Raw genomic sequence first — 26,688 nt, forward strand, 5'->3', positions numbered from 1 at the left:
TTTTCTTTTTGTTATTTTATTCATTTGCAAAAAAAATAATAAAATCATAAGTGCAGTTAAAAAACGTATTTTGGTATGAAAATAAAAACAAAAAATAACTGTCAAATTCCGTTCGCGGAACAATTAAAGATTTCCGTGACTATCCCGGAAGCAGAATACAATACCAACCCTTATTCAGTGAATCCTATTCGACAACGGGAATATGGGTGATTTTCTTAACATGTGAAGGGAGTTGTTAGCTGTTCTCTCTCCATTCATTTTTAATGGGCATGGCAACCCTGTGCAACAACCGGTAAAATGTCACCTAATTCCACGGTAAATAAACAGTCCATTCATTCATTTGTTTACGCAAATAAATTTTGAGTCGGTAGCGCTGCTCGCCAGCTTGCCTCGAAATGTTTAAAAATGCATTCATTCTAATAATTGTTGCTTCGTTTGGATGCTTCCTATACGGTATACGTCATATATATTTGGAAGTCGAAGATAATGCATGCCGGATGACTTATATGTTTGGCGTGCCACAATTTTCGGTAAGTATTCAATGAAAAATAATATAATAATAGTTTGTATTTCTGTATTTGGTACATATACATGCTATGGGCATGTATAAGTATATTTTTAAAATAATAAACTAATGCATGCCAATTTTCCTGAAGCAAGTAGAATTTGAAGATAATAAACTATATCCCCACTATGGTCTCTACTACTACTACGAGGGAAAAATTCTCCAAAATGTAAACAATTTAAAACTTACAGGAGCTCCAGTAATATTTATACCCGGAAATGCGGGTTCCTATAAACAAGTGAGTGCCAAAATTGAAATATGTATTATCAAGGCCAATGACATCATTTTATATATAATATGACTTTGATATTTTAGGTTCGGTCCTTGGCTTCTGTGGCGCTGCGCAAAGGCATGGATAATGAGCGTGGCATACATTTAGATTATTTCACAGGTAAGTGTTTATTTTTGTATTATTGTTGGACTCAACATTGACTAATCGACTAGACGTTTTCAAAATGTTGTCCTTAAAAAATCATTATCTTTCCAAAATTATGTTTTTTTATGAGTAATATTGATATGCTCTATAATCTTTATTGTGCTTATATAAAATTTCCCCAAATTATAGTAGTATTCAATATTTATTGCCTTCAATTTTGCTTATCACATTGCATAAATGCCAAGGCCACATTGACTAGTCAAATTTTTTGTTCTTTTTTTTAATCTAAAAGTATGTAGCCATTGACCAATCTGCATGGTTCAGATAATGATTATAGATAATTTCATACAAAATTATTTGCCATATGACTAGCTGTTCAAAGAAATATAAAATCAATTTTGATTAACACATGTTCTGACAATATTCGGATATGTTCTGGGTTTCACTTTCCCCCTCAATTCAATTTGTTATTATCACGCAAACAAAAAGTCCAAATTATTTATTTGTTGTAAGATACTTTTTTGGTTTTATGTAAAAAAATCTAGGATATTTTGAAACTTTATTAACGTGATAAAAAGCAATTGATTTAAGGGGAAAAGTGAAACCCAGAACCCGCCCGATTATGTACATAGACTTTAAATTCTTGATCCCAATACTTTTTTTTGTATAATTTTTCTGTCTACAATTGTAGCAACTGAATGTTAAAGACCAACTACTAAAATAAATAATTTAAATAACAATATGTATTGCTGTGAAAAACTTTCAAAAGACTACAGATATTTTGCTTTTTGCAGAGGTAACTTAATGCTAAATTCCAACAGCTACAATGAACAAGGATTTTTTATATCATTATTTACAAATCTTTATTAAATACAGTGGAAGGTCACTGATATGTATTGTCTCTGCCAAAGAAGTATCTCTATTTCGCAATTTTAAAAGGCCAGTTTTTAAAGAATCATTTTCCACTATAATTGTGTATGGTATACCAAGGCAATCAGATTTTGTCAGCAAAAGTTCAATTTCATTATTTGATTTAGCATGCAATGGCTGTTCATGCAAGCGTAGTCCTGCCCCCTTTAGCACATATTTCAAATGTAGGCATAGATCATCTATATCGCCACTACGGACATCTACAAACTCAAGAAAATGATCAAAAAATTTTATTTTATTGTCTTGATGTAAACTTGAATACCTGTACACAATGTTGCTATGCCACATTGATATGGTGCCAATTTCTTATTTAATCTTAATATTGGTCTATCATTGTAGCTGCCAGCATCAAAAAGTAGGGCTGTAAAACAAATCTAATCTATAAGCCATGAATATTTTAATAGAAATCCACTTACCACAAGTTGTTAAACCCATATCTATAACAGATCTGATAAGAGCTATGGCTGTGGATGACTCCTTTTGCATAAAGCCATTCAAACGCACCAAAGTAATCGTTTCCATATCCACAGTGTTATCAAAAAGATTAGATTTTATAGTTACCGATTGAGAGTCCTTGCTAAAATGTCCGTCTTCCAATTCTTTTGACATATCATAAGGTTCCACCAAATAACGGCTGGGGTCGGCCGAGAAACGCATCCACCATATTTTACGTTCTCTTTGTATGCTATAAAAGTTTTCCAGGCCTTGAAAAGCCGGCAAATACTTATCTGAGATTAATTGCACGGTATGAGAGCACTTTTGTTGGAATAAACACTCGTTCTCCTCAATTGCTGGTTCTGTTAATATGCTCTTCTGTATTATTGATCCAAGTCTAAAATTTGTGGAATCTAACAATTTTTGGTAGTTTTTCTTGAAGTTTTTCGACTGCATAAAGGCCAACCGTCCATTACCGGTTGTTGATGCTTTGATTTCTCGTATATCACACTGATTGTTGTTTGATACCAACCCCTTCCAATGGTTTAATAGTTGATTTTTAAATATTTCACCATTTTTTAACAGGTTAACATCTGCAACCCGATTTTCATTTAGATAACGTCCTTGTAAATAGTCTGTTTCTTTTAATGTTTGTAAAATGCGTTTCATTGTGTGACCTTTTAGGACATTTTTATACGAAAATTGTAAGGGCCGGCGGTTTAAGTGGTAAACAAACTATCAGCTGTTTGTGTTTACCACACGTTGCCATATTAAACGTTTGGCAGAGAGAGAGAGGAAAAGTTAAAAGTTGTTTAGACGATGCAACTATTACTAGCGACAAGAAGCAAAAAGCGACAGGCGGCAAAAATAAATCAATTAAATTACACAATATAGTGAAAAATTCGTTTAAGTCATATTTTCTGTGGTTAAGATTGGTTAGGATATGCAAAGAGTTTCTTCCAATAATGTGGAACGGCATGTGAGATTGAGATTGTTGTTGTTGTAGCAGTGTGTTGTACACTGAGGCGGCAATCCTTGTCGATGAAGGACTTCATTGGCTCAATTCGGTACGTACAACAGGCTGCCATGGGATTGAGGTTGAGATTGGTTAGGATATGCAAAGAGATCTTTCCAATCATGGGGAAGGCTATGAGGCTCTGCTTCCATGAACGGATAGTGGAGACCATGAATGGATAGCGGAGAATGAGGCGGTTGAGGGTCTAGCCACCAATGGATCTGATGGTGAGCGACGATTATTCTACTGAATCAGTAAACTTCCCATTGTTGTTGTTGGGGCAGTGTTTTGTACACTGAAGTGGCAGCCCTTGTCGAAGAAGGACTCCATCGGGATAATCCGGTACGTACAACCGGCTGACATGGGATTGCTTGACAAAGCCCTGTGAGGCCATGGTCCTTGGCTCAGTGTTTCGCGGAACATTTTGCTATTGGGAGTCCTGACTGGTAATTCCAAATTCAGAGTTTTTCAGTCGTGATGATGGAGAATTTTGAGACGGTCGAGCACACTTTGAGTCACTGATACCCAATTGCAGGGAGAAGCCATAGGTTTGTGGGTGAACGCCTCTTTCATCCAGGGATTTAGCCTTTTCGTCATTCTTGACAAACCTAAAGGCTTAAGCGGCTGGCTGAATAAAATACTCAACAATGTGTAGTGATCTCCTGTTTGCCCGACTCTCTTTTTGTTGTAGCCACATATTTGTCTGTGGAGGTAGCGATTTTTGTAAAGATCCATAGGCGAGCAAGCTTGTTCCGGTCCATAGGATCTATCGCCATGGGAACATTATGCCCATTGGCTATTTAAAGGCGTCAATAACTCGCCTTATCATATGGAGGATGAGCGCGGTAGCTCTCAACTGAGCTTCTGTTGATGAGGATAAACACCATATAGTGGAAGCTCAGAGTTCCGACCCGTGTGGGGCTCATAGTCATCCCTTGCCGGATGGCGAACCGATGATGCGACAAAGACGGATAATGTACAAGGCGAATCCTTCCATGTTAATGGGTAGGACATTTTCTTCCCCGATACTTCAAAGCTATTTCCCAAGGCTTTCTGTATATACAGATATGTCCAAATTGGAGGAGGCAGGATTCCTTTTTGTGGGATTTTTTAGGCTTCTAGACGGATATAGCGTTTTTTAAGTAGTTTAGGTATTCTGAATCAGTAAAACCTCCTTTGTGTGAGTTTTCTGGTAGGTTAGACGATTTCAACGTTGACCGCGCAATGAGGCGTGGGCTGATGTTGTGAATTGTAGGCCATCAAGGCATTGTGATAGAGTATTTCGCCGAATAGAATGGAGGCCACCGTAGCGCAGAGGTTAGCATGTCCGCCTATGATTCTGAACGCCTAGGTTCGAATCCTGGCGAGACTATCAGAAAAAAATGTCAGCGGTGGGTTTTCCCTCCTAATGCTGGCAACATTTGTGAGGTACTATGCCATGTAAAACTTCTCTTCAAAGAGGTGTAGCAATCAGTCACGCCGTTCGGACTCGGCTATAAAAAGAAGGCCCCTTATCATTGAGGTTAAACTTAAATCGGACTGCACTCATTGATAGGTGAGAAGATTGCCCCTGTTCCTTAGTGAAATGTTCATGGGCTAAATTTGCATTTAGAACATGAGATATCATGGGGCTGACAAAGCATGACCCCGGAAGTCTGATAGTTCTGGCTGGTCATTGCAATGCCACGTCTTTACCGACAAAGGAAAAGGCGGACATATACATCGCTTGTGGTAGCGATGAGGAGTTGGAGGTGGTCAAGCATCTATCAGGCTCTGCTGGATCCCGGCCAATAAACAGTGGTAGATAAAAAGGCTGCTGCTGATGTTCTAGCCACGAACGGCTTGCTGATGAGCACTGCTCATGCTTCTAAATGAGTAAATCCTATCAGTTAAAGCTTCTTGGTAGGATAAACGCTTTCTACGTTGACCACCACGGCTTGCCAATGCCAAGGCCTTGTACCGGGTGTTTCGTGAATTGAACGTTATTACACCTGGGGCTGAGTTCGCATGACCTCGGACTGCTGATAGAAGCCCATTGAAACTTCAGGTCTTTGACGTCGTGCTGGACATAGGAAAAGGCGAACTTCTGCGGTCGAGCACCTTTTGGTACACTGCTCTGCAATTGGGGGGAAAACACAAAGGAATATGGATTAACATATTGTTGTTGTAACCACATTTTCACGTGGAGGTGGCGATCCTCGTCAAGCTCCTGTAGGTGAGCAGGCTCGTTCCATTCCAAAGAACCGGACTCAGTATTTGTGCACCCGACCTCTCACTGAGACTCTCCACTCGATACCGCTGATTGTCCGCGACTGCAAATACAGCTACTCCGTATGGAGCATTCCGCTATCCGCAACCTGTGGACGCGCCCGTAGTTAAGCTTCCCGTGACAGCAATGAACACCACATATATCCAAACTTAATGTTCCAGCTTGTGTGGCGCTCACAGCTATGCCGTGCGGGGATGGATTAACAACGAAACTTTTTCCTCTCGTCATTCTTGACTTGAGGCCTGAAGTGGCTGACTGAACCAAACTCTCACCTATAAGAGGAGTCTCTCGCTCGCTCGGTCTGGCTTCATCTCGCTTTTGTGTTGTTGGTTAGTTTGCTCTTCCCTTTTCGTTCTACTGTTTTGCGCCTTACTATGGGTCTCTATGTATATTCTTCGTTCTACCTTCTTTTCTAAGGCGAACACAATGGATCTAAGGTCTCTGAGTAAAGCGGCTAGTAACCGAGTTTGCTTGAAGCGTGTCTCTCAATCTGTAAAATAATTTATTTTTTTTATCTCCAATTAATTTTTTACTGTGTTATTTTACCTTTCAGTTAATTTTGAGGAGCAACTCTCCGCTCTTTATGGTGGTTATTTGGAAAACCAAAAGAAGTTTCTTCACTATGCAATCTTGGCAGTAAGGCGGTTGTATGCAAAGAAATATAATGTTGATAAATCCGTGATCTTGATAGGTCATTCCATGGGTGGCAAGGTAGCTGAATCTGCTTTGCAGGATCCGGAAATTTCAAAATACATCAACACCGTTTTATACATTTCAACGCCCATAGACAAGCCAGTGGTGTATTTCGATTCAAAACTGGATAAATTTTATGCAACAAGCACAAATTATTTGTACAACAAACATGCCTCACACATACCGAATAGGGAGACCAATGTTTGTACAAATTTCCAAGATAAAATACCCCATAGAACGAATGAGTCAATGATCTTGGATAATGTTCTTATGATTTCTATGGGTGGAGGCAATAGAGATCTATTGGTGCGTGATGGCTTAACAATATCGCAATTTAGTGACATACATGCTATGGTAAGTCTGAAATGGAGCAGAAAATGTTTATAAATATACAAAATTTTTTTTTTTTCATTTTTTTAAAGACCTCTTCAATTCCCAATGTATGGTTGAGCTGTGACCATTTGTCAATTGTATGGTGTTTGCAATTGGTAACGGTTATAAATCGCTTCCTCTTTGGCATAACTGTGATTGATGACTACCGCAATGTCTACTTCTCGAATGATAAGTTATACCGCACCAGAGCAGCCATCAATTATTTTGTGGTCAGTAGCTTTTTGGCATGAACTGATAGTGGAAATATTCATTTTTTGTTTTACAGAAACCCTTAAACAAGCGCAAACCCAGTGAGATAGAATTTACAAAATCAACTGGTGATTCCATTTGGCAGGAGGATTCCAAAATTGCTTTTCGCAAATCTTTCAAATATGGCTTGCGTACTGAGTATAATCATATGATGCCAGTTTCAAAATATAAAGACTTTAAGGTAGCATGGCTATTCGAAATTTATAAAATACGGACCATTAATCATTTTTATGTCTTCGATTTTTGTTTCTATTACAGAAAGTTTACATAGAAATTGATAGTTTTGAAGATTTTGAAGATGATTGGATATATGGCTGTGCTGCAGTTGCTAATGCTGTTAATGGAGGCATCACATGGTAAAGTCACTTTACCTTAATCGAAAAACTACCTACCATTACTCACATTTTTCTGCTTAATAGCGAACAAGGTCTACCGATTTCTCATTACGTACAAAACATACCCTCAAATGACAGATATCGTAGCATAGCTCTGCTTGATTTCCAGCATCTTATAAATTATTATCCCGATTGGTCACATGTGCTTGTTAGACTTAAAACTACCAGCAAAGCGGTTAGTATGACATATTTTTATGATGAATTTCGAAATTTAATGAGAAACCGATTTTACAGACTTCTTTAAAAATAGATGCCTACCGAAAAGATGAAAGAAGATATCAAGTCAAATCTCCTCGACTATTTTCATTTAAGCCCAAGGTTCTAGTCAATGAAACAACGCTGGGCACCATACATAATGAAATTCTTATTGAAGGTAAGACTTGCGATCGTATTGCAATTCTCTGCGACAAATCATAATAGCTATAAAATAAATAATTTACACTGTGTGAGTATTATAAAACTCAATTCCCGTTCATTTCGCGGTAAATCCAATGATATTTGGTGTGTTACCCAATTGGGGGTAAAAGCCATAGGTTTATGGATGAACGCCCCTTTCATCCATGGATTTAGCCCTTTCGTCATTCTGGACTAACGTTGAAGTTTAAGTGGCTGGCTGGATAAAATACTCAACAATGAGTACTGATCTCCGGTCAGCCTGACTCCCTTTTTGTTGTTGTAGCCACATATTTGTGTGTGGAGGTAGCGATTTTCGTAAAGATCCATAGGTCAGCAAGCTTGTTCTGGTCCAAAGGACCTATCGCCAAGGCTATTTAAAGGCGTCAATAACTCGCCTTATCATATCGTCATTTTTAAAGCAAGCACGGGATTGCTGTGAGCACAACACAGCCTGAAACATTGGGATCCGATCTGTGAGGTGTTCAATGCTGTCACGAGAAGGTTAGCTGCGAGCTACCTGGCGCGTCCTCAGATTGCCGATGGTGGAATGCTCCATACGGAGTAGCTGCAACGGCAGTCACGGACAATAAGCGGTATCAAGCAGAGAGTCTCAGTGAGTGGCCGGCAGGCACCGGCGCTTGCACAAATACTTAGTGCCTATGATGCTCAATATGACAAGGCGGGTTATTGGGGCCATAAAATAACCAATGGCCACTCTGTTCCCGCTGCGATCAGTCATTTGAACCGGAACGAGCTTGCTCACCTGCGGGAGCTTGAAGAGGATCGGCACCTCCACATGAAAATGTGGTTACAACAACGACAACAACAACTGTCACTCGATACCGCTGATTATACACGACTGCATTTGCATCTACTCCGCATATAGAGTATTCCACTCCATATCTGGTGTTTTACCCTGGTCTTTCTATTCTATTCTATCAATTCCAACTTTTTCCACACATTTTCGATAGTGTAGCCCTCTTTAGCTGTTGTGGTACAATCGACAAACTGCAAGTTTAACCCAACCAACCATCTAGCAAAATATTGGTAAAACATTCTTTGAAATACCTTGCAAGGTCTTCCAGATCAATCTTCATTGTCTCAATGAGGTTGTCAAGGAAAGATTAACACGATCAATGAGGCACGGTCAGTGTTGCCACTCAAGAAAATTATTTCCTACCAAACCCGACCAAAAATTACCAAATGTTCAACAAACCAAAAATGGGGTATATGTTTTAGTACCCACCATCGAAAAGTTGGCCATTTGGCCAACACATCAAATTATACAGGGCTACAAAGTACTATATCGTCCTTATTCATATAGGATCTAGACATGTCCGTCTGTCTGTTTGTTGAAATCACTCTACAGCCTTAAGTTCAAAGATGGCCTATATCTTGATAAAGCACCCTATATACCGATCTCCCGATAAAAAATCTTGAGTTCATAAAGTCGTATTGCCCAAACTATAATGAATATCCATGTCGAGTTTGGATAAAGCGATCTAACGATTTGAGTGTATGAGCCCAGAAATACGCTTTTACTTCCCATTTTCGTTGTTGCAGTGAGATGCACGTGCCCCCAACTTTTGAGTGTAGACCAGATTTAACCATATTTTTATGCAGCTTCCACGTAGCCCTGTTTTCCGACTGAAGGGATTTACGCAGAATTTACAAAGTTTGGAAGATATCCCTTAACACTCGTACCAGCAGTTGCGTTCCATATCTCAACTTGCAAAAGCAAATTTTGCCCATGAATATTCCACTAAGGAACAGGGGCAAACTTCTCACATTCCAATGAGTGCAGTCCGATTCAAGTTGAAGTTCAATGATAAGGGGTCTCCGAATGGCGTGCCGCAGTGCGACGCCTCTTTGGAGAGAAGTTTTACATGGCATAGTACCTCACAAATGTTGCCAGCATTAGGAGGGGAAATCGTCATAGCCGGACATGCTGACCTCTGCGCTACGGTGGCTTCCCAACTTACGCCCTTTTTTTAAATATGAAGCAATGAGACCCTTTGGAACCCCCTTGGCCCCTCGCTATCCTTGGCTTAATTCTGTACTCCTAACGACTTAACAGAAACGACACGAAGTAAATTAATTGAGTCTTCCGCGGCGGTTTTTTCGGTAATCAACTTGTTGGAAATACCGACCAAAAATTGAGGTCAGCCTACCAAGAGAATAAAAACCTACCAATAAACGGCAACACTAGGGAGCATATTTTTCAAGGAAAGACTTCCAACTTTATCCAATTATACATTTTACTTTGGCTGTTGCTACCTTGTGCCTGCCCAAAAAAAAAAATTATGAAGAAACACCGTTGCTTGTTCCCGGCATGGGATAGCTGTGAGCACCACACAGGCTGGGACATTGAGATCCGATCTGTGTGGTGTTCATTGCTGTCACGAGAAGCTTAGCTGCGAGGTAACGGGAGGGTCCACAGGTTACGGATATTGAAATGCTCCATTTCGAGTAGCTGTAACTGTAGTCGCGGACAACCAGCGGTATCGAGAGGAGAGTCTCAGTGAGAGGCCGGGTGCCATCGGCTTTTCCACAAATACTGAGTGCCTATGATGCTCGACATGACAAGGCGGGTTATTGTAGCTTTTAAATAACCAATGGCCACCCTGTTCCCACGGTGATCGGTCCTTTGGGCCGGATGGAGCTTGCTCACCTACGGGAGCTTGACGGGGATCGCCACCACTACATGAAAATTTGGCTATAACAACAACCGTTGCCTATTATAGAGTCGACGTAAGCCTCATATGTTGTAGGCCTCTTTCATATAAAACAACAATTTACTATGAAAACTGTAATATATCGTTAAAACCCATGACATATTGTTTAAAATGTGTTTTTATTTATTTTTTTACCTGTAATTACTTTTTTAAACAACCACCATTTGCTTTGATTATCTTTGAGGTGGTAAATCGATTTTTTCTCCTCCAAAATCGATAAATTTTTGACAAATTACATTTGTTAGCAATAATCCAATTAGTATCTGCGAAACGGAATTAATCTTCGAACAAAAACTCGCTCGTTAGCGGATGCGTCGATTAGCCCCAGCTTATTGGCGCCTTTAAGTAACCAATGGCCAACCTGTTCCCGCGGCGATCGGTCCTTCGGATTGTAACGAGCTTGCTCACCTACGGAAGCTTGACTTGACAGGGATCGCCACATCCACATGAAAATGTGGCTACAACAACAACCGTTGCCTGTGATAGAGTCGACGTTTGCCTCACATGTTTTAGGCCTATAATTTGGTCCGGCTGTACTTTTCATCTATTGCTTTATGAATTTTTGATTTAATATACATATTTCTAAAATTTTTATTATTTCATATATAATAATAAAATATATACATATATTCAAAGGCTTGGAAGAACCCTTTCCCACTCTGCAGTTCAAGGTTGAACCTCTAGCTTGTGCAAATGATGACTATGAAGTTAATGCTAAAATATGTGTGCCTTGGGCACGAGGCTACGATCGCCATGTCCATAGAAAGTATGTAAAATATATATCATAAAATTGTTCAATATCCTAATAAAAGATTTTCCCCTTAGGCATGATTCCAAAGACAAACATATTTATGTAAATGCACCGTTTTCTGCACCCTCGGGATACAATACTACAGAGAATCCGATTACATTAGAGTTGTATCTAAATCCTGCTTGCCGTTACAGAATAAGGTATGCACTGCAAATTATAGAAAAAATACATATAACAAAAAGAATAGAACATTTAAGTTTGGATGTTAGATGTACTCCTTTCTTGAAAGACTTTCTTTCAGCCCGATATTCTAATGATGTCCAATTTAGGGGTGTTTAGGTAAACCATACTGCCTTTAGTTTAAGGGGAGTTTATGTGATGAGGTATGCCCCAAACACTTGTCTCCAAAATTGGTTATCAAATTCAAATACCTTTAACTTGAGTCCCATATTGCCATGGTCGGTAAATTTGCACTCTTTGGGGCCGTGTTTTGGGTTGAGTCGTCCCCTAAGCACTTGTCCCCAAAATTGGTTATCAAATTCGTTTTCTAATCTCGAATTACTTTCATTTGAGCCACATATTACCATGGTCGGTACATTTGTACGCTTGTACGATTTAGGGGTGTTTTGGTTAGCATCGTGCTCTACTGTCAAATATCATTTATTTGAACCCCATATTGCCATCGGCCTCAAATGGGATATCAAATTTTCCTTCTAATTTCGAATCATTTCTTTCTTGAGCTCCTTATTGCAAAAGTCCGCAAGTATGTCCGGTTTGGGCGTGGGCCCCCCAAACCGGTAGGACGTCCCCTAGACAGTTAGTCCCGAATGTTGATGTCAGATTTGTGCTCTACTTCCAAATATCTTTCATTTGAGCCCCATATTTCCATAGTCTGCAAACATTGAGCCCCATGTTGCCATGGTCAGTAAGTAAGTCCTGTTTGGAGATGTTTTGGGGAAGGGTGGACCCACAGAAGAAGGGGTGGTTCCACATTTGGATATCAGATTCGTATTCTACTCGCAAATACCTTTCATTTGAGTCCCATATTGCCATGGTCGGTAAATGTGTCCGATTTGGGGGTGTTTTGTGGGTTGGGGTGGTCCCCCAAACGCTTGGACCGACAATTGGATATCAGGTACGTTTTCTAATCTAAATACCTTTCATTTGAGTCCCATATTGTCATGATTGGTCTATATATATATATATATCCGGTAGGTTTTGGGAGTGGGGCGGCTCGCCTAGGTACCTCATCCGAAATTTGGATACCAAAATTTTTGTTTTCAAGTTATTATAAGAGAGCACACAAAATTTCGCTAAAATCGAACCACCCATCTCCGAGATCTGGCGTTTCTGAAAATTAAGGTAAGGGGGAGGGTCCGCCCCCACTTAAAATTTAAAAAATGTAGTACACTATTTTCACCGCGGGATTATTATGCAGCACCTATAAAAATGTCCAGAAAATCGGTTCAGCTGTTTTTGAGACTGATTTCCAAACCGCTATACTGCGGTGTAGTCAGCCCTAATGATGCTTCTTCTATATAGACAGGGTTGCCATCGAATACAAATTACAAGCGGATACAAATGGATGCCAGACTAATATATAACACCTTTTTATTAAAAAACCAAAAAAAATTCTTAACTCATTTTCCTTTCTTCATCATTAGTTATGAACTCTCTGTGGCTGGAACTTCATCGAAGATAGTGCAAGAATTTTATCATTGGCTACCAGCGCATTTAACAGCTGTTCTCTTTTGGGTGCTGCGAAATCAAATAGTGAAGTTTCAAAACTCCGAAAAGACCATATTTATTAAACCCTATGCTGGATTTTTCCAATGTAAATCCCTATATATAGTCACAGGTAAATAGCAATGGCTGTTGTTGAATTTCCTTTGTAACTCAAAATCCCCTCTCTCTCTATCTCTCCCTCTTTAGCTTGCCGTCTATTGAAGAAAATGTTAATGCCTATGAAGTTCCTGCCTATCACTACTGATGCTACCAATTATAGTTTTTATGTGTCTATAATAATACATGGCACTGCTATTGTGTTGTCGATTATAGCAGTTTTTGCCATTTGGACTGTTTTAACTTTCCATGGAAATATCCTTTACAAAATAGCACTCAAGTAAGTTTTATGCAGAGGTTTAATCACCTAGTAATATAACACAACAAACGAAGATGAGGGCTACAGGGAGAGATCCACAATTGGAAGGTGGAAAAATAACCCCCACGGGATAACTATGAGCACCACACGGGTTGAAACTTAAATGCAAATTTGATCATGAACATTCCATTAAGGAACAGGGGCAAAAATCTCATATCAATGAGTGCTGTTTAAGCTCAATGATAAGGGGATTGCTTTTTATAGTCGATTCTGAGCTGCGCGCCGTAGTGCGACACCTCTTTAGGGAGAAGTTTTTACATGCAAAGTGTCTCATAAATATTGTCAGCATTAGGAAGAGAAAACTTCCGCTGAAAAATTTTTCAGCGTCTTAGGCGAACATGCGAACATTGTTGCAATCACAAATGGCGGACAATCAGCCATATCGATTGGAGAGTCTCAGATAGAGGTCGGGCGGCACCGACTCTTACTTAAATGCTGAGTGCCTGCGATACTCAATATGAAAAGACGAGTTATTGGCGCCTTTAAATTACCAATGGGTATAACGTTTCCGCGGCGATTGGTACTATGGACCGGAACAAGTTTTCTAACTTCGCCATTCCGTTTGTAACACATCGAATTATTGGTCCAAAACCCCATAAAGTATTGGGTTGCCCAAAAAGTAATTGCGGATTTTTCATATAGTCGGCGTTGACAAATTTTTTCACAGCTTGTGACTCTGTAATTGCATTCTTTGTTCTGTCAGTTATCAGCTGTTACTTTTAGCTTGCTTTAGAAAAAACGTGTAAAAAAAGTATATTTGATTAAAGTTCATTCTAAGTTTTATTAAAAATGCATTTATTTTCTTTTAAAAAATCCGCAATTACTTTTTGGGCAACCCAATATATATATTATTGATCGCCACGACATATAAATTGGTCCCGATGGCCGAGTCCGTCTGTCTGTGGAAAGCACGTCCACTTTGGAACGAACAAATACTTCTCCTATGACCTATGACACACGTGCCAACTATCGCCTGAATCGGCCTTTAACCTGATGTAGCTCTCATATAAACCGATCTCGGACCTTGAATTCTTCAGCCTCTAGAGAGCGCAATTATCCGATTCGGCTAAAATTTTGTTCTACGACGTTTTCTATGACCTTCAACAGATGTGTCAATTATGGTTTGAATCGGTCCAAAGGTTGATATAGCTCCCATATAACCCGATTTCCCGATCACATTTCTTGAGCTTCTAGAGGGCGCAATTGTTATCTGATTTGGCTGTAATTTTGCACAATGCCTTCTCTCATGACCTTCAGCATACGTGCCAAGCATGGTTTGAATCGGTCTAAAACCTGATATAGCTCTCATATAAACCGATCTCCCGATAACACTTCTTGAGCCTCTAGATGGCGTAATTGTTATCCGATTTAGATGTAATTTTGCATAATGTCTTCTCCTATGACCTTCAACATACGTGCCAAGCATTGTTTGAAACGGTCTAAAACCTGATATAACTGTCATATAAACCGATCTCCCGATAACACTTCTTGAGCCTCTAAATAGCGTAATTGTTATCCGATTTAGCTGTAATTTTGCATAATGACTTCTCCTATGACCTTCAACATACGTGCCAAGCATGGTTTGAATCGGTCTTAAACCTTATATAGCTCCCATAAAAAATGATCTCCCGATCACATTTCCTGAGCCTCTAGAGGGCGCAATTGTTATCCGATTTGGCTGAAATTTGAATCGGTCTAAAACCTGGTATAGCTCTTATATAAACCGATCTCAGATCTTGAATTCTTGAGTCTCTACGGTGCGCAATTCCTATCTGATTCGGCTAAAATTTTGTATTATGACGTTTTCTATGACATTCAGCAGATTTGTCAAATATGGTTTGAATCGGTCCAAAACCTGATATAGATCCCATATAAATCACATTTCTTGAGCCTCTAGAGCGCGCAATTGTTATCCGATTTGGCTGAAATTTTACGCAATGACTTCTCCCATGACCTTTAACATACTTGCTAAGCATGATTTGAATCCGTTTAAGCCCTGATATGACTGCGATATAAACCGATTAGACTTCTTGAGCCTCTAGAGGACGCAAATGCTATCCGATTTGGCTGAAAATTTGCACAATGACTTCTCCCATAACCTTCAACATAGGTGCCAAGCATGGTTGGAATATGTCTAAAACCTGATATAGCTCCCATATAAACCGACCTCCCAGTCACAGTTCGTGAGCCTCTAGAGGGCGCAATTGTTATCCGATTTCGCTAAAATTTTGCACAATGACTTCTGCCATAACCTTCAAGATACGTGCCAAGCATGGTTTGACTAGGTCTTAAACCTGATATAACTCCCATATAAACCGATTTCTCGATTACACCTCTTCAACCTCTAGGTGGCGCAATTGTTACCCGATTTAAAATTTTGCACAAAGTCTTCTTTTACGACCTTCGATATACCTGACAAGCATGGTTTAAAACCCGATATAGCTCTCATATCGATCGATTTTACTTGAGCAAGCTCGTTCCGGTCCAAAGGCCGACCGCCGCGGGAACAGGGTGGCCATTGGTTATTTAAAGGCGCCAATAACTCGCCTTGTAATATCGAGTTTATTTGTACAAGAGCCGATGGCGCCCGGCCTCTCACTGAGACTCTCCGTTTGAGCTCCCAGCTAAGCTTCTCGTGACATCAACGAACACCACACAGATCGAATCTCAATGTTCAAGCCTATGGGGTGTTCACAAATATCCCGTGGAGGGTATATCATATTCGGCCCGGCCGAACTTTGCACGCTTTTACTTTAATGTTTTTACTTACTTTTAAGGATGACACGAATATCATCTGCTTCATCCGAAGTTTTATTGAAAATAATGAGCACTTTACCACTGTCATTTGGAGCCCTTTTCATATCAATTTCTATGGCCACATGTAGTGGCATTGGACTTTTATTGGCCACAATATTTTATTTCCTTATGGTAAGCAACAACTGGTCTTCCCTTATTATATTTCATTTAATTGCTATGTAATTTTTAAGATTTCAAATGCCTACAAAGATTATCTGGAGGATTGGGCCAAGGATAAGGCAAAGGGAATTTTCAAGACAATAAGCAAAAAATTTAAGGAAAGAAATAAGAAAAAGTCTGATGAAACTGCACTTGTGCCCAGCAATGCTGAGGTTTCTACAAACAATGAAGACAACGAAGAAGACAATCAAGAAGAAAATGACAACGAAAATGAAGTTCAAAATGCCGAATCCGTTGAATATTTTGAAGGTCTCGAAAACTTTGCCTTTCACATTGCCATGTTGTTGTTGCTGGGCATAATGGCTATGCTGAACTTTGGCCTGGGTATAGCCTGGATAAAATCGCATTAGTAAGAGTTTACCATTTACTAAAAGTTTTCCGCATAAAAGTTTTAAATATTTAATTTTATTCTATTTTCAGTCATGGTCATCATCTTAATGAACATCTTCCGGATCCTAGCTTATGGCCATCTATTATAACTTTATCCAGTCTCAGTTTGTTGCTTCAAGCTGGAGCTCCTCATAAATCGTTAGTATTTATTGGCTTGTGCTAATCTCATTTTTTGTATAATTTTTTTCATACTTTCAGTTCCGGTTACAACTACGTTGCCATTGTATTGTATATGTGCTTTTGTTGTTGCATTTTGTATTGTCAGGAGCACATATACCGTTTGAATTATCTAATAGCCGCTGTCTACCTTAGTGTGGCTTTACAGGAAGTATTACATTACATACAAAGACGCAGATCACATTGAGTTTAAGAGTCGAAAAGTATTTATTTATGCCAATTACATTGTTTTTAGTTTTAATATTTAATAAATATTTAATTTTTTGTTACACTACAGTTTGACTACTCAATTTGTCACACGGTTGTGCGCACCGGATTGACCGATGGAGTCCTTCCTCGGCAGGGGCTTCTCAGTGTACAACACAATGCTATAGCAACAACAACTACTCAATTTGTCTCTGAACACTCTTGTTGTATTCGTTCACTGGAAAAAAATGAAAATGGATAGTTCAATTTCGCCATTTAAACCAGTCAAGATTTCGAGGGAAGGTCTCGCCTATAACTAAAACTCTTCAGGAATTACTATGTCGAGCGTTTTTGAAAATTAACCCATAGGATGGTATTGTCTCAAATTGTCTCTGAACACTCGTGTTGCATTCGGTCACTGGAAAAAAATGGAAATGGATAGTTCAATTTCTCGAGTTCAAAAACTCGAGGAAAGGTCTTGTCTATAACTAAAACTCTTCAGGAATTACCACTCTCGAGCGTTTTTGAAAATTAATCCATTGGATGGTATTTGACTCTAGCAAGGCCTTAGATGCGGTAAATCACGCAAAATTTTCAAGGATATCGTCAGCATGATTCCCCAGTCGAGGTGCAACATCAACTATTTGTATGGTTGTCCATCCTATTTGGCGATAAAAAGTCCGGAAAAACACAAAGTGCCCCAAGGTAACTTGATATCTGTAGCGTTGTTTATATGCGGAAAGTTATATTATTGGAGAAGATTTCGTAAGAGCATCTGCGTGAACCGACAGATTAATATGCATGTGACATTTTAAGTGACACATAACGTTATTGCTATGGGTTGCCCAAAAAGTAATTGCGGATTTTTTAAAAGAATTTAAATGCATTTTTAATAAAACTTAGAATGAACTTTAATCAAATATACTTTTTTTACACTTTTTTTCTAAAGCAAGCTAAAAGTAACAGCTGATAACTGACAGAAGAAAGAATGCAATTACATAGTCACAAGCTGTGAAAAAATTTGTCAACGCCGACTATATGAAAAATCCGCAATTACTTTTTGGGCAACCCAATATATTTTGATAACGATGACAAGCAACCTATATCAGTTTCATATTCACATGGCGGGCAACATGTTTTGTGTATGGTATGTTATGTCTATGTCTCTAGGAGGCCACCGTTACGCAGAGGCCACCGTAACGCAGATTTTAGCATTTCCGCCTATGACGCTGAACGCCTGGGTTCGAATCCTGGCGAGAACATCAGAAAAAATTTCCTGCTGCGGTTATCCCCTCCTAATGCTGGCGACATTTACGAGGTGATATGCCATGTTAAAACTTCTCCCTAAAGAGGTGTCGCTTTGCGGCACGCCGTTCGGACTAGGCTATAAAAAGGAAGCCGCCTATTATTGAGCTTAAAATTTGAAACGGACAGCACGCACTCAGTTGTATGTGAGAAGTTTGCCCCAGTTCCTTAGTGGCATGTTCATGGGCAAATTTGCATTTGCATATTATGTCTATTTCTCCAGCAGGATATTTAAAAGATCACAGCACACTCATACAAAACAAAAGGCAATTTCCCATTTGAACTGAAGAACGTAAATCAGTTAGTGTCCTTCTACAAAATCCTTTATTATTTTCAAGGTTTTTGCCTGTTAGGGCGAATATCATTAAAGTCTACAATTTCTGTTTGTTTCTCTTTCGAGACGAGCTCAATGATCGGAGATTTTGCTTTGCAAATAGAAAAGGAAAGCAAGAGTTCGCAACACACAGCAACCACTATGAGGCGCGTTTCGTAATTGTGATTAGAATTGCTCATCGGCCATATTAGGTGTGAAGGCTTCAAAGGCCGCACGTTGGTATGTTGAAATTGTCCTGAATTTATTGCGAAAAAGCCTCTATAAAACAAATACCACCTTAATCACGCTCGACAACCCTGTCCATAAGATGTACTTTCCCCAATGCATGTTTTTGTGTAATGACAATTTTTTTGTCTGCACAATTTACACCATTCCCATGGTATGCACATGATTTTGTACATCTGTTTGAAGTTGTACTGATGGCTTCGAACGCTAGACAACGGCAACGGCTCCCGCTGTTGCTCCATGTGCCCAGGTTCGTATCCCGGCCGGGCTCCGCCGAACCTTTTAATGTTCAAGTTTGTTGCCTTTTAGGGCGAATATCATTAAATTTTACAATTTCTGTTTGTTTCTCTTTCGAGACGAGCTCAATGATCGGAGATCTTTTTTGCAAATGGAAGGATTTCAAACTCAGAGATGGCTTAGGTTGGGTTAGTTTTAAGTGGGAGTCTGCCATCAGACTCACTTAGACGTTTTCGTCCATTGTGATACCACAGGAACAGAAGAAGGAAGATGCCTTCTAGTTCCTACCGTTGAACCATCCAAATCAGTTTAAAAAGTCCAACAACTTGCGAATATTCACATCCGCTTAATTAAACAAGTTCTCGAAGAAATGAGAGTCGAAAGTGGAACTCCTTCTGACTGTCATTGCGGGACACACACACAGCAGATATTCTATAGTCTATTCTTTCTCGACGTCCTCATAGCTTCAGCAAAAGTCGTCACTAATAACCTTCAGTCTGTCAGCATATGACCTGTCAGACAGTGATTTGTCATGAAGGACACAATGAGTAAGACGTCACGTGAGTGACAGTAAAGCGTTTGACGTGAGTGACAGTAAAGCGCTAGACTGCTTCAATTCTAGATTAGGACCCATAATTTTGGGGTATTTATATCCCCCCTGTGGAACAGAGAAACGGTCGATAGGACGGCGAAAATCCCGTGGGAAGATCCTGGTCGTGAGAAGACGAGGCTATTGCTGAAAGGAAGTCAGTATAGCTTTCGGTATCATAACGGGACACATAGGACTACGAGCTCTCGTATGCAACATCGGTGCGGCAAGTGTTAACATGTGGGGAAGATGATGAGACGTTGGAGCATTTCCTATGTCATTGATCGGCTTTCACGGCTAAAAGACACCGGTACTTAGGTGGGGACAAAATACCAGACGTCAACCAACTTAGGGGAGTAGTATTGAAAACAATTAAGGATTTTGTAAGTAGCACGGAAGTCCAAACTTAAAATTTTCCTTTTAGAGGTTACTTTATAGTTTTTAAAGCTCACAACAAGCCGATTACTGCCTTAGGTGTATGTCCATATTGGCATTGGGCGGATTAAATCTACATCCTCTTTTCAACCTAACCTTACCTAACCTAAGTACACCAATTACCTTCAACCCTCACAGAAAACACGTCCATTTAAGCAGACCCTCCAATTTAGTTTCATGATTCTCTGGAAGCCTTAATGTTTATTCGATTTGAATGAAAGAGTCGATTTGAGGCCACCGTAGCGCAGAGGTTAGCATGTCCGCCTATGACGCTGAACGCTTGGGTTCAAATCCTGGCGAGACCATCAGAAAAAAAAAACTATAATTTTAGCGGTGGTTATCCCTCCTAATGCTGGCAACATTTGTGGGGTACTATGCCATGTAAAACTTCTCTCCAAAGAGGTGTCGCACACTGCGGCACGCCGTTCGGACTCGGCCCCTTATTTTTGAGCACTCATTGATATGTGATAAGTTTGCCCCTGTTCCTTAGTGGAATGTTCATGGGCAAAATGTGCATGTGTGTAAAAATTGAACCACAAATTAAGATTAGTAACTTGAGTAGCCTACCAAAAGGCGCCCGAACCTCGTTCGTTAATACCTAAGTTTTTGTGTAGTTCTTGTGGAACCTATGTTAAATATAATTATCCCAGCTAAACCCACAGGCAAATTAGTTGAGATGCAGAAGGGAGCGAGATTGGCCACTTTAAAGTTGCCAAGGTAATGGCATTCAGAACCATTATTTGCTATTCAACATCTTCAACACAGCAAATACAGTCCAGTAAGGTACATAAATAGCAATAGTTCCCATTGAAGCCAATCTCCGGATTTGACTACTTGAACTTCTACAGGCTTTACTTTTTATTCGATTTGATAAAAATTCCAATTGCCTTCAACCCTTACAGAAAATACAATCCAGATAGGTAAGTAACAACATGTATCGTTTATTTAAGCAGAGTCACCAATTTAGCTTCATGATTATCTGGAAGCCTTAATCTTTAATCGATTTGAATGATAAAACTCAGATATAAACCGATTCTCCCATTTAATTTGGCTGCAACACGGTAAGTAAAGTTCGTGTATTACCTCCAAAATCCACATAGAATACAACCCAGATATATCCTCAAATTAGACATGGGCCCCATTTCAACTGTTAACACGATTTGACTTCTTCAGTTCCTACAGCTCATTTTGTACTTTTTTTCTTGGTGGAGCTGAAATGTAGATAAAGCAATCAACGTCATATATGAATATTTTTCAAAATAACTTTGAAAAATCCTTGTGCTGGTGCTCCCTTTTAATCCCAAACATTTTCGAAAAGAGAAGAGTGCCAGTGGTAAAACGGTTAACAAATAAAAGTCAGCTGAAATTCCCAACCCCTAGTGGGACTAGTGGATTTTGGTAGTTTTTTTTGGTCTGCACAAAATGAAGTCGCATTATTTTCAACTAGACTGACTTTATTATCCGCTACATTCGGTAATAGTACATCTACAGTTAGTAATGAATTGAAATTAACAAGATAATGTTTTATTCGTTTTTAATTTGGTTTCTTTTGTTGTTGTTGTTGTTGTTTTTAGTTTCATTTTGCAAATTACATATTTACAGATATAATAATTAAAAAGAGATGGAAAAGGATACTCGTTATTGGAATAAAAGTAAAACTGCATGGGGGTATTAAAATTTATTGCTACTTATGTAGATACAAAACTACTTAAAAGTAAATCTATGAAATGTTTTTTTTTTGTTTTTTATTTCACTTTTCGTTTTATTATTTAAATATTAATTATTTATAATATAATTTTCTCTGTTGGTATTTTCTTGGTTTTGTTTTTTTTCTCTTTCTAATGGCTTTGTTTCTTTTTCTTCTGTTGCTGTTATTTATTTGTTTTTGTTTTTTTCTTTTTTTTTTGTTATGTATAAAGAATATAGCACATACATAGTTTTATATGTATGTATATGCTTCTATACATAGTTATGCATGTATGTATGTAGTACGTTGTCTTTATGTATAGGAATATTTACATACATATTCAAATAGTAGTTTAGTTTTCGCCATTTTGTTTTTCGTTTGGTTGTAAATCTAGTTAAATCTGTACATCTCTATAGTCTTAGGAGTATTTTGTAAAAATCTTTATTGAAAATCATCCTGACCGTCCACGACAGGATCATTTCATCAATAACAGCATTTGCGTCAACGTCAGCATATTTTTCTTCGTCTTCTTCTTCTTCTTATCACTGTTAACGCCTTCCTCTATAGTCCTCTTTGTCTGTTTTTTTTTTGTTATAATTATATTAATAATTAATTGTTATACTTATAGTTTGGCAACAGGTTAAATTCGTTGCATTTCCGAGTGCTTGAGTGCTGCTTTCGTTTTTGAAGTTCCATCGTTCACCAGTTCCAAGGAAAATCTTATCCTTTTTGTGGGGGTGGGGGAAGGCGGCAGCCTTCAGTGCAGATAGGTGACTTTATGTATTTTGTTTTCCTTTTTTGTTTTTATTAGTCTGCATGTTTGAAGTATGGATTTTCATTTCAGATAAGTGGCTTGTATATGTGTGTGAGTGTGTGTGTGTGTGAGTGTTTTTGTGTGTAGTACTCTAAAGGAAGCATAGAGACTACGACATTGCAATTACTAAAATAAAAACAAAAATAAAAAAACTTAAAAGGTATTCCAGATGTCCTTGAAGGTCTCCGAAAGGCATACATAATAAATTTGACTATACACATCAATGTCGTAGTTCCCGGTTTTAAAAATGTATCTGAAAAAAAAGAGAAAAAAACAGGATATTTAATATGAGACAATGATTAAAAAGCATTCAACAAAATGTTTATAAAAATTTAAAATTAATTTAGATAATAAATAAATTGTCAATCAGTTAAAACAGTTATCATCAAATAAATCAGCAAAAATGGGTTTCTGTAAAGAAAAGAAAAAAAAAAACAGGAAAGTGAAAATAAAATTAAAACAAGAAATGAAAAATAAACAAAAATAAACATAGGAAATAAAATTAAACAAGTAAAAGCGTGCTAAGTTCGCCCGGGCCGAATCTTGAGAACCCACCACCATGGATTCTGCTAAAAATTTATACAAAACAAGTAAAAGCGTGCCTAAAAGTTCGGCCGGGCTGAATCATGCTAATCGGAGCTATGTCTGGTTATAGACCGATTTGGACCGTACTGGGCACAGTTGTAGAAAGTCATAACAGAACATTATATGCAAAATTTCAGCCAAATTGGTTTGTAAGGGCTCAAGAAGTCAAATCGGGAGATCGGTTTATACGGGAGCTATATCAGGTTCTTGACCGATTTGAACAGTACTTGACACAATTGTTAGAACTTATAACAGAACACTACATGCAAAGTTTTAGCCAAATCGGAGAAAAATTGCAACTTCCAGGGGTTCAAGAAGTCAAATCGGGAGATCGGTTTATATGGGAGCTCTATGTGCAAAAATTCAGCTAAATCGGACAAAAATTTGCCTTCCAGGGGCTCAAGAAGTCAAATCGAGAGATCGATTTATATGGGAGCTATATCAGGTTCTTGACCGATTTGAACAGTACTTGATACAATTGTTGAGAATTATAGCAGAACACAATGTGCAAAATTTCAGCCAAATAGGACAACAATTTTGGCTTCCAGGGGCTTAAGAAGTCAAATCGGGAGATCGGTTTATATGGGAGCTCTATGTGCAAAAATTCAGCTAAATCGGACAAAAAATTTGGCTTCCAGGGGCTCAAGAAGTCAAATCGGGAGATCGATTTATATGGGGGCTATATCAGGTTCTTGACCGATTTGAACAGTACTTGATACAATTGTTGAGAGGCATAGCAGAACACTATGTGCAAAATTTCAGCCAAATCGGACAACAATTTTGGCTTCCAGGGGCTTAAGAAGTCAAATCGGGAGATTTGGAGCTTTATCATGTTCTTGATCGATTTGGACCATACTTGACACAGTTACTGAGAATTATAGCAGAACACTATATGCAAAATTTCAGCCAAATCAGACAACAATTTTGGCTTCCAGGGGCTCAAGAAGTTAAATCGATAGATCGGTTTATATGAGAGCTAAATATATTCAAATCTGAACCGATATGAATCAATGTTGGCTTCCAGGGGCACAAGAAGTCAAATCGGGAGATCGGTTTATATCGGAGCTATATCCAAATCTGAACCGATATGGCCCATTTGCAATTCCCAGCGACCTACATCAATATAAAGTTTCTGTGCCCGACAGACGGACGGACATGGCTAGTTCGAATCAGAATTTCGGGAAGATCAAAAATATATATACTTTATGGGGTCCTAGATCAATATTTCGAGGTGTTACAAACGGAATGACTAGATTAGCATGGTTATAAAAATGCAAAAACCAAAAAAGTCGATAATTTAAATCAATAACAATTAAAAAGGCGTTAAGTTCGGCCGGGCCGAACTATGGATATTCACCACCTCGGCTATATACGTAAACCACCTTTCGTCATAATCCGGTGAAAAATGCATACCTTATGCCTCAAAGCGGCTATATCGAAATATGCTCCGATTTGGACTAAATACTTATAAGTACAAGTCATTGTTCATTGGAGGCCACCGTAAAGCAGAGGTTAGCATGTCCGCCTATGACGCTGAACGCGTGGGTTCGAATCCTGGCGAGACCATCGGAAAAAATTTTCAACGGTGGTTTTCCTCTCCTAATGCTGGCAACATTTGTGAGGTACTATGTCATGTAAAACTTCTCCGAAAGAGGCGGCACGCCGTTCGGACTCGGCTATAAAAAGGAGGCCCCTTATCATTGAGCTTAAAACTTGAATCGGACTGCACTCATTGATATGTGAAAAGTTTGCCCCTGTTCCTTAGTGGAATGTTCATGGGCAAAATTTGCATTGTTCAATTGTGTATAACAAAATATTGATCCTTTTAGTAGCTATATCCAAAAACAAACTGATCTGAACCATAAACGATATGGATGTCGAAAAGCCTAACATAAGTCACTGTGTCAAATTTCAGTGAAATCGGATTATAAATGTGCCTTTTGTGGGGCCAAGGATTTTAATCGAGACATCGGTCTATATGGCAGCTATATGCAAATTTTGATCGATCTAGACCAAATTGCAGAAATATGTGGAGGAGCTTAAGTTAACTCACTGTCCCAAATCGGACAATAAATGCCCCTTTTATGGGCCCAAAAACATCGGTCTATATGGCCTAACACAACTCACTGTCCCAAATTTTGGCGAAATCGGACAGTAAATGCGCCTTTAATGGGTCCAAAGCCTTAAATCGAGAGATCGGTTTATATGGCAGCTATATCCAAATCTGGTCCGATCTGGGCCAAATTGAAGAAGGATGTCGAAGGGCCTAATACAACTCACTGTCCCAAATTTTGGCCAAATCGGCAAATAAATGCTCTTTTATGGGCTCAAAACCTTAAATCGAGAGATCGGTCTATATGGCAGCTATATGCAAATTTTGATCGATCTAGACCAAATTGCAGAAATATGTGGAGGGGCTTAACTTAACTCAATGTCCCAAATTTCGGCAACATCGGACAATAAATGCCTCTTTTATGGGCCCAAAAACATTAAATCGAGACATCGGTCTATATAACAGCTATATCCAAATCTGGACAGATCTGGGCCAAATTTAAGAGAAATTTCGAAGAGCCCAATACAACTCACTATCCCAAATTTTGGCGAAATCGGACAATAAATGCGCCTTTAATGGGTTAAAAGCCTTAAATCGAGAGATCGGTCTATATGGCGGCTATATCCAAATCTGGACCGATCTGTGCCATATTCCAGAAGTATGCGAGAGGCTTAACTTAACTCAGTGTCCCAAATTTCGACGACATCGGCCAATAAATGCGCCTTTAATGGGCTCAAAACCTTAAATCGAAAGATCGGTCTACATGGACCGATCTGGGCGAAATTGAAAAAGGATGTCGAAGGGCCTAACACAACTCACTGTCCCAAATTTTGGCCAAATCGGAAAATAAATGCGCTTTTTATGGGCTCAAAACCTTAAATCGAGAGATCGGTTTATATGGCAGCTATATCCAAATCTGGACCGATCTGTGCCATATTCCAGAAGTATGTAGATAGGCTTAACTTAACTCATTGTCCCAAATTTCGACGACATCGGGCAATAAATGCGCCTTTTATAGGCCCAAAGCCTTAAATCGTGAGTTCGGTCTATATGGCAGCTATATCAAAATCTGGACCGATCTGGGCAAATTGAAGAAGGATGTCGAAGGGCCTAACTTAACTCATTGTCCCAAATTTCGACGACATCGGGCAATAAATGTGCCTTTTATAGGTCCAAAGCCTTAAGTCGTGAGATCGGTCTATATGGCAGCTATATCCAAATTTGGACCTATCTGGGCTAAATTTCAGAAGTATGTCGAGAGGCCTAACACAACTCACTGGCCCAAATTTCAGCAAAATCGGATAATAAATGTGGCTTTTATGGGCCTAAGAC

The 26,688-nt window shown here is 39.0% G+C and overlaps 3 protein-coding genes across 8 annotated transcripts in view; 1 reads left to right on the plus strand and 2 right to left on the minus strand.

Moving 5' to 3' along the window:
• Positions 1-242: 242 nt before the first annotated feature.
• On the plus strand, positions 243-17,180 carry LOC106084532 (GPI inositol-deacylase). The gene is made up of 17 exons (XM_013248268.2): positions 243-530; positions 657-803; positions 881-956; positions 6,144-6,637; positions 6,706-6,885; positions 6,942-7,106; positions 7,184-7,281; positions 7,345-7,495; positions 7,555-7,693; positions 11,088-11,217; positions 11,277-11,402; positions 12,867-13,060; positions 13,135-13,324; positions 16,141-16,291; positions 16,351-16,688; positions 16,760-16,867; positions 16,928-17,180. Exons 1-17 carry the CDS (start codon positions 396-398, stop codon positions 17,091-17,093), a joined length of 2,988 nt encoding a protein of 995 aa, XP_013103722.2. The 5' UTR covers positions 243-395; the 3' UTR covers positions 17,094-17,180.
• Positions 1,125-5,930, minus strand: LOC106084537 (DNA polymerase subunit gamma-2, mitochondrial). Its single transcript, XM_013248284.2, has 4 exons — positions 5,863-5,930; positions 2,288-3,048; positions 2,134-2,232; positions 1,125-2,071 (listed from the first exon to the last, which is right to left on the minus strand). The coding sequence occupies exons 2-4, from the start codon at positions 2,973-2,975 to the stop codon at positions 1,791-1,793; spliced, it is 1,068 nt and encodes a 355-aa protein (XP_013103738.2). The 5' UTR covers positions 2,976-3,048; positions 5,863-5,930; the 3' UTR covers positions 1,125-1,790.
• A 4,470-nt stretch (positions 17,181-21,650) lies between the features above and the next one.
• LOC106084536 (inhibitory POU protein) overlaps positions 21,651-26,688 on the minus strand; it is a 108,243-nt gene continuing 103,205 nt past the window's right edge. For 5 of the 6 annotated variants that reach the window (XM_013248283.2, XM_013248281.2, XM_013248280.2 and 2 more), the window contains one exon: positions 21,651-22,971. The gene's annotated coding sequence lies outside the window, so the exon portion shown is untranslated. Of the gene's footprint in view, positions 22,972-23,091; positions 23,130-26,688 lie in introns of those variants that run through there. The other variant, XM_013248278.2, reaches the window with a different exon arrangement.

This window comes from Stomoxys calcitrans, chromosome 4, assembly GCF_963082655.1.
Source record: "Stomoxys calcitrans chromosome 4, idStoCalc2.1, whole genome shotgun sequence".
NCBI lineage: Eukaryota > Metazoa > Arthropoda > Insecta > Diptera > Muscidae > Stomoxys > Stomoxys calcitrans.

Excerpts from the sequence above, each read along its gene's own strand:
- LOC106084532 (XM_013248268.2), top strand. The coding sequence starts at position 396 with ATGTTTAAAAATGCATTCATTCTAATAATTGTTGCTTCGTTTGGATGC. Across the intron at positions 7,107-7,183 it reads CAAAATATAAAGACTTTAAG|AAAGTTTACATAGAAATTGA; the intron begins GTAGCATGGCTA and ends TTTCTATTACAG. Across the intron at positions 16,292-16,350 it reads CAATATTTTATTTCCTTATG|ATTTCAAATGCCTACAAAGA; the intron begins GTAAGCAACAAC and ends GTAATTTTTAAG.
- LOC106084537 (XM_013248284.2), bottom strand. The coding sequence starts at position 2,975 with ATGAAACGCATTTTACAAACATTAAAAGAAACAGACTATTTACAAGGA. Across the intron at positions 2,233-2,287 it reads TATGGGTTTAACAACTTGTG|CCCTACTTTTTGATGCTGGC; the intron begins GTAAGTGGATTT and ends TTTGTTTTACAG. Across the intron at positions 2,072-2,133 it reads CATAGCAACATTGTGTACAG|ATGTCCGTAGTGGCGATATA; the intron begins GTATTCAAGTTT and ends TTGAGTTTGTAG.